At 43.6% G+C, this 8603-nt stretch overlaps 1 protein-coding gene across 1 annotated transcript; it reads right to left on the minus strand.

The window, feature by feature from the left end:
* Nucleotides 1-3256: 3256 nt before the first annotated feature.
* Nucleotides 3257-8372, minus strand: LOC104967688 (reticulon-4 receptor-like 2). The gene is made up of 4 exons (XM_010797202.1): nt 8246-8372; nt 7485-7711; nt 7099-7332; nt 3257-6474 (listed from the first exon to the last, which is right to left on the minus strand). The coding sequence occupies exons 1-4, from the start codon at nt 8301-8303 to the stop codon at nt 5620-5622; spliced, it is 1374 nt and encodes a 457-aa protein (XP_010795504.1). The 5' UTR covers nt 8304-8372; the 3' UTR covers nt 3257-5619.
* Nucleotides 8373-8603: the final 231 nt, after the last annotated feature.

Genomic DNA, 8603 nt, shown 5'->3' on the forward strand with positions numbered 1-8603 from the left:
CGACTCGGAGCTGTCGGACTTCAGGGGCGAGCTTTTTGACCTCCCCCGGCTGCAATTCGGCTATTCTCGTCTATTTTCGGGCGAGCCGCAGCTCAGTCTCAAACAAGCGTGTTTCGCAGCAGGCTTGTTTGAAACGCCGTTCATGCATGAATTATGAAAGCCCTCACTCAGGAATTTTTTAACCAAAGTGTTTTTATTGTTCTTGGGGCATGAAAAACAAAGATTTGACTTTATTTTTTTTTTATACAGATTTTCAAAGATATATTTATATTCCACTCAGGTGGACAGTATGGCGTTTTAAGGTTTAAACTGAGAAATGTGGTATTTAACAAAATATGGATAAAATGGTAAAAAAAAAAGATGTGCAAACTTAAATGATAAATATGTAAAATAAAGAAAATCTTGCATACATATCCAAAACACCATTTAGGAATACTCTACTGTATTTCAGCTTTTCTATTACCATGGTATTGGGCAAAGCACCCAGGGCACAAAGCCCACACGACACTGCATGCAGGTGTACTTGGTTCCTTTCGTGTGCATGCAGCATCCTGGCATTGTTTGCATTGTTTGGCTTCAGTGAGCTGAGGCCAGTGGTTTTCCAGAGCCAACCTGATCCTCAGGGGGTGCCTTGACACTGCCTGCGCTTCCGGAGTTGGGGTGGGACTGGGTCTTCCTCTTCCGCGTATCTTGATGGATCCTGCATTTATGAGGCGCACGAGCTACAGTGCCTTGGAAGTGCAGAAGATCCATCTTTCCAGACCAGACATTTTGTATAGGTGCCAGGCATTCCACAGTCGGTCACATGCAAGAAGTGGAAGACACTTGATGTGACAACCGTTTGTTTTGCGTCGTGGGATACATCGCGACACATTGATCCCATGAGATCCTCTCCCTCCCATATGCTGATTGTAAAGAGCTTCACCAGAAAATGGCCTTTGGGATTTGAGCATCTTCCTTTTCTTTCCTTGCTCCATCTCAATGGGCCACATCTGGATGGGGACTGGCCCAGTGGCAGGTAGAGCCATGTGGATCACTGAACTGTCGAGCCAACGTGTATACGTGAGCATTGGTGACAACAGAGCAAGCTCCTCTTCCTTCTTTCTTGATTGCCTTTTCACTCTTGGAGTTTCAGTTGTGCTCCATGGAGGCATGTTTCTTCTGCATGTACCAGTGCCACAGATCCCTGGCAAATTTCCATACCCGAAGGAGTGGAATGGGTAGTAAAGAAGTTGTCAAAAAACACCTTGTGATTTTTTTGCTGTATGTCCGTCACAGAGGCGTATTACTACAATCTGCAGCCATTCCCCAATTGGACTGATCTGACCACGCACAGCTGCACCCTGATAAGGACTTCAAACCTGTACATGTATCCAGAGGATCCTGCCTCTCACCCACTTTTACACCCAGGGTTTTTTTTTTTGGGGAGTACTGCTTGATAGACAGACGGCCCCTTGAAGGGAAAGTGAATGTTAACTCAAGAATCTGCCTCAAATCTGTTTTACTGGCATGGCATCTGCTATCAAATCAAGATGAAGCCCTTTATCTGATGACCAGTACATTCTTGATCTTGGGTATCTGATGTATGACATGACCATATTTATTTCTAGGAATGTTTTCATTTCGTCTGAGGTCACAGCCATATTTCTTTCCTTTTTGGAGTGCATACAAGTTTGTATTAAACACTATCAGCTCTTCGGGAAATAGATGCATAAAGAACTCTACTGGTTCTGTTCCCTGAACATTTGCTTTCCACTGTCCTAATAAAGGAGGAAAGTCTCCCTCAAACTGGTTGTCTCCTATTTTCCAGATGCTTGCTCTGGTAGGTGGCACATCCTCAGCTTACTCCCTCAGCATCCTCGGCTACGCTGTCAGTTTCATTAGCTCCTTTTTCTGGCAGTATGTCGTCATCACTGCCACTAACATCATCTTCACTCAAGTCAGATGGTATTTCCTCCACTATCTTGTAGGCCTTTCTATCACGGTCTGCTTTTGAGCACTACAAAATATAAAGATATACAAAATCTTAAAATGACATTATAATAACATAAGTATATTGATTTACGGCCCAAAACGATATTGCAAATTAAGTATTTTCAAGAACAACAGTAGCAGTAACAGTATGAATTGTAGTTGAAATATAGCCAGTGATGCATGACGTCCACTGTAGTGGACAGGTGGTTAATCACAGTATCCTCCCAACAGAAAATCAATACTTCGATCATTTATGAATTATATGATTCCTTAGTTGTTACTTGATGTCACCACATTTTTTATACCTGCAGGGGACGCTTTCCATAAAAGGATTGGCAAGATATCGACAGGTGACTTGGTCCATCTGGCGGTCTGTCGTCCATCTTGGTTTAGAGACATGTATCATGCACTTACACTGACTTTCCACTGAGGGGCAGTGTATGGGATGATGCAATAGGGTCCTATGTAGTGGCTGATGGTGCAACTATGCAAAAAAAAACAATGCATATACAAGAAAACACCTTTTGAATAGCTGTCCACTGTAGTGACCTCTAGCATGTAAACATGTCACAGTAGAGGCACAAAATATGAAGGGATCTTTGGAGTGTGATGATTACAGTGACCAACAATATTTTAAATGTACGTATGTGAACTTTACAGTGAAGATGATTTAATGTGTATAAATCAATGTAAATTGTCATCACATTTTGAAGTTCATCTTTTCCTTTAGGAGAACATAGACACATGTCCACAACAGTTTTTGGTGTAGTGCATTTGGATTACACAAGTTAGATTATTATTATCTCTATGTGATGATCAACAATGCTACAATACTCATTTGTCATCTAAATACTATCGTAGTGGGTGTTGTCTCTCATAAATAAACCCTACGGCATATTGTCAGAGCAGGTGTGATTTGTCATTGGAGCGTTGTACCATCCAGAGTCCTTGAGTTTGACATACGGGTAAATAAGGAAGTTTACAGTGCACGTGCTTTGTTTTCATCTTCACGCTTCCTGGAAGACTTACACAATGTCAAGTGTATGTGTGTGTGTGTGTGTGTGTGTGTGTGTGTGTGTGTGTGTGTGTGTGTGTGTGTGTGTGTGTGTGTGTGTGTGTGTGTGTGTGTGTGGGTGCGTGGGTGGAAAGAAAAAACCCCACACTAGCACATTTTGATCAAACAAGTATGAATGTATTCCTTCCTTTAATTACATATTCTTTAACAGTAAAAATAACATACCAAATTATCTGTCATATAGAAGTATTATTTCTGCGTCAGATACAAAACATAGAACATGAATATGGTATAACTGGCACTTTGGTCGTCTGACAGTGAGCTCCCTGTCATGACCACTGAAGAGCACCCAGGCTCAGTTTGACCTCCTCCCATGAGACTCAATAAGAGACTAGACAGAGTAATTACTCCAAATATTTCCCTAAAACATCATTATCTATGAATGGCATCGACAAGGCTTTCCAGTAACTCTCTGAACCATACAGAGAAAAGAAGAATGTGTTCATATGTTTCTGAGGCTAACTGGCTTCAAAAGTGGATCTTTGTGTGTATGTGTACATCTCTTACATTACCTCCTACTCTTCCTCCTACATCTTGGCCTTGCCCTCATCACCTCTACTGCCACTGGGGACCCCTCCTTCCTGCCTTTCTTCCTTGCAATGCGTTAAGGGATGGAGGAAACCGGTGTGCAAGTAAAAGGAAAGAACAACTTCAGCATCAGAACACCTCCAGTATCTTGATTCCTACATGGCAATAGGCGGGGAGTGAATGCCCATAAATGGTAACTTCCACCTCCCTTTTTTCGCAATACTTCCACTGCTAAGCATCTATTGTTATTCTTGCATTCTCAGCAATTACCAATCCCTTTTAGGTTTGAGCCCACTCCTCTATCGATTCACATCATTTTCTGATCTTAATTTGTCTCCTGTTCTCTCTTCTTGCTCTCTTAGCGTATTTACAAATCAGCCAATTTGCACCTCTTCCATCCATCTTGCATCGCCCACCGATGATTCATGGGGGTGACAAACCTACTGACGTATTTGCCTTTTGCAGAGCTGCCAGCATGTGACTCCATTCATCCCCATTCATCCACACTAACACACACACACACACACACACACACACACACACACACACACACACACACACACACACACACACACACACACACGCAAGACAGACAGATGCCCATCAGGGGACATCAGCTCCATGTGGTCAGTCCTCTCAATCCACATTAGTCACTGTTTAGTCAAATGGCGGCAATCTGCTACTTATTGGTGGATCTTTTTCAGTTCCATGTTGTTTTTGCTTTCATCACTGAATTACCATGTATAAAAAAAACTTAAACAGTGTGTAACTCATGTTGTGCCTACTGTCGAATACACTCCAAAAATATCAGGGAAGATTGATGCCGATTTCTATGAAGCAGCTGCAGACTATATACTTCATGACATCAAAAGGTTGCCACTTTTTGGATTATGGGGGTAGTTTCCAAATATTTGTCAGGCCATTGGCATAAACCATTGGAATGTTAATGGTGTTCCCCTTTTTTTTAAAGTTGGTTCAGCCCCAAAGAAAAAGCATGATTCAGGAAATATTCTGTGTATTATTTTTTATCAAGATCTTGATCTGCATCCATGTCAACAATCTTAACACAGTATATCAATATGTCACAGAAAGACATCAAAAAAGCAGAATATCTGGCTTCCTGATAGGAAGCATTATTTAACAGTTGTTGTCTCAGACGACAACACGTTTACAGAAAATGGTGGATGGTAGTGAGATGGATGGGTACAACTAGCTGATGAGTGGATTTATTAATTTTCTCCCGCATGTTGCTGCTTCTACGGCCAGCACTGTCCCTGTCACAGTGCCTCGCTGTGTTATCTCCGCCTCTTTTCTTATTGCTGCATGAACACTGTCTCAACTTCTCCCTCCTTTTTTATCTCTTCCTCTTTCTAATGTTGTTTTGTTGAACAACCCCTCCCTTTCTTCTCCCTGCCATTATCCTCACTGCTGTTCCTTTGTTCTTACTCTCTTTCCCCTCCAAGCTTCACAGTATATCTTCCTATCTGTTCCCTCTTTGAGCAAACTCTAATCCACACTGTGCTCTGCCCTATAGAAGCACTCCTAAATGGAGATGAAAGTTGAACCACAGATATCACAAAAGATCATACCTATTTACATAACACTTTAAGTGGTTACAGTATTGTCTTGCACTGATTCTAACAGCAATCGTAGTATTCGTAGCAGCCAGTACATTGGATGCACTAATAGCCATTATTGGTGACAAAATGAACACATCATTTACAAATTGCACTGATATCGGTGATGGACTCAGCCCTCCTAGCCCTGATTGCAGGGAAACTCAACGTGACACCATACAGGTGACATAAAGCCATACCTGTAGAGTACTGTAGATGTACTTGACCTTAGTTGAATAACTCTTAGAAAAGTGTTAAGCCCTGTAGGTGGTAGATTCAGACTCTCACCGTCCCCCTATCTCCCTGGCTGTGCCTTGAGAATTGGCTTACAGCAAAGCGGGCAAAGGGGGTGTCAGTCTAACAGGATTCCTCACAGCCTTTAAAACAGGCTGAAAGGGGAATGGGATGTCGCGCTAAGAGTCAGATTCAGCCGAATAGCAGGTGGAGGTTGAAGCAGAGACTGCAAACAGAAAGGGCTAGGAGTGTGAGGAAAGAGGGCGATGAGGGAGAGGAAGAAGATGTAGGCAGGTCAAAGTCAGGCGGGCATTCAAGCTCGAAGCATCGCAGGGTGACACCTGAGTCCTCATTGCCGTAATTCGCCCAGTACTCTTCTGCGTCGAGCTTGGGCAGCGCCAGCTCTTCCTCCCCCAACTCGTACTTGACTACTGAGGTTGTTGTGGATGGCCCTTTACCATATAAACCAGCTTTGACATTCTCTGAGGCTTTCTCGAAGACACCTTTCGTTGATGACTGAGGCTTGTTCTTGTGGAACCACCAGCGGGTTTTGGTGCTGAAGGTAGTGGTGGTGGAACCAGCGATGGAGCCGGCGTCGGGAAGGGGACAGGGGGCGAAGTCCATCTCACGAAGAAAGCGGAGGTCCTGGTTGCGGCGGGCAGCAGGGGATGCGCAGATAACCTCAGAAGAAGAGACGCGGGCCTCACGGAACCACTCCCACAGGCCGCGGGCCTCGCAGCCGCAGGACCAGGGGTTGGCGTTGAGGCGGAGGAACTCGATCCCCTGGGTGTCCCTCAGGGCCTGGCTGGGTAGCTCAGCCAGGGAGTTGTTGAAGAGGAAAAGCATGGTGAGGCGGCCGAGGTCACGGAAGGCTCTGCGGTTCACCTGCCTGATGCGGTTGTCGTGGAGGAGAAGGCGGTCGAGGTTGACCAGGCCACGGAACACGTTCTCTGACAGGGTGCGGATTCGGTTGCCATGCAGGAAAAGCTGGCTCAAGTTGATGAGGTCAGAGAAGATGTCGTCTTGCAGGAAGTGGAGATTATTCTCCTGTGGACGAAACAACAACAAAAAAAGGTTAAGCAAGAAAAGAAGAGACACAATGGTAATTGTATTATGTAACAAGATGTTGAAGCTGTGGGTGGCTGATATCTGTTTGTATGTATCCAGTGGTGGAGAGTAACTAAGTACATTTTCTTTCATTTTATACTTTTACTCCACTTATCTAAGAGGCAAGTGTTTTTACTTTTTACTCCACTGTATGTAATTGCTAACGTTAGTTACTTTGTAGATCATATTCTTTTTCATACTCTTCATAAAAAATCGAAATAATAATGTGTTTTCAAAACAACAATTACAAAAAGTGTATAAAGCAAATTATTTGAGGCATATATTTTAGCAATATTAAAGTGATTGATTAAAATCTAAATATATATTACATGGGATTCGGGAAAAAAGCTATTCTGTATCAGGTGAATACTTTTACTTTCTAAATGTTAAGGCTAAAAAAACATATTTTGTACTTGCGTTAAGATTTTGTAGGACTTTTACTTTCTATATCATAGTATTGCTACTTTCATTAAAGTAATAAGATCAGAATAATTAATTTGATGCTCAACAAGGCCAGCACTGAGTCTAACATTATTTAATTGCATGTATCTCCAGCGCCCCTACCTGCAGGTAGAGGAACTGCAGGCTGTAAAGCTTGTGGAAGATGTCATGGGGCAGAGCAGTGAGCCGGCAGCGGTGCATGTGGAGGCTCTGGAGCTTCTCAAGGCCGCGGAAGGCTCCCCCCTCCAGCCTGTGGAGGTTGGAGTTGTCCCCCAAGTCCAACTCCTCCAAGTCCCTCAGCTCACTGAAAGCCCCAGCTTCAATCCACGTGATGTTGTTAGAGAACAGCCACAGGACCTGATGCGAGAAAACGCATGAATTGAACGGTTATTCTTCTCCTCGGTGGATATTATTAAACATTAAATGTGAAATACAAATAATTATTTCACGACAAAAATCAAGCTTTATCCTTCCCATTCTGAAAACACCGTTTTAAAATTCCTTCTTACCTGAGTCCCAAATCCAAAAGAGCCAACTCTCAGCTCCGTGATGCGGTTGTTCTGGAGGAATACGCGCTGCGACTCATAGGGCACTCCGACTGGGACGGCGGTGAAGTTCTGCGCCTGGCAGCTCACAGTCATGGGCGTCGGGTAGCACACGCAATTGTGCGGGCACGCCGATGCCGGACTTGGCTTACCGAGGACCAGCAACACCACCAGCCAGAGGGAGAGACCGCCTGGAAGATAACGGGGGAGAGAGGAAGGTGAGCGAGTTGTCCGTGGTACTGACATATCACACCAGCATGCTGAATGAGTATGTTTTCTATTATTGCACTGGCATTCGAGTCAAATCTAGATTAGGTCTCAACTTAAGAGCTTTCTATTTTTACAATAAGTGAAGTTTACGCATCAGAGTACACTTAAACGGACCATTACGCACAAAATGATCACAACCATCTCAAAACGCAACAGCTCTTCTAAGCTCTATACAACGTTATTGTTATATTCCTCTCTACATTTTAAAATGTGACTATATAAATGTGTATATAAGTCTGATTTTATAAGTCATAATATAAGTAGACAGTTGCAAAGCAGAACGTCAAAGTCTCGGTTTTTTTTTAATCCATATTAGATGTTACATTTAAAATGTATACAAAAGTACATCAATCTTTCTTAGATTAGAAATGTAGTAGTCGTACAAGTATTACAATTCAGCATTAGCTCTAAGACTGTAGCATCCAGGAATCCAAAACCAAAGAAGACAAACTTACTTTTGCAGTTGAGCATAAAGGAGCATCGTCGGCTCCGAGAAATCGAAGAGGTGTCCATCCTGAACCAAAGCGTAGAGCGAGTTAGCCTAATAGGGCGAAGTAAAGCCTGCTATCTCTGCTGATGCCTAGTTCCCGATTCGGAGCGACTGTGCCGGTTGTTGGCTACCTCTGTCCCATATATACTCAAGCATGCCGTTATTGCCTACGGCAGTGGGCAAGGAGGAATCTCCTACGTCACCAATCCCGGGTCATGAATGAGTGAGGGCGGCAAGGAACGGAAAGGGGAGGGTCCCCACCGTCGGGGATTCTCTTGGAGAGCTTGTACGCGCGTAAAGATTGGGCTGGTTGGAGACGTGCG

The sequence above is a fragment of the Notothenia coriiceps genome, unplaced genomic scaffold, assembly GCF_000735185.1.
Source record: "Notothenia coriiceps isolate Sejong01 unplaced genomic scaffold, NC01 NC01_scaffold00037522, whole genome shotgun sequence".
NCBI lineage: Eukaryota > Metazoa > Chordata > Actinopteri > Perciformes > Nototheniidae > Notothenia > Notothenia coriiceps.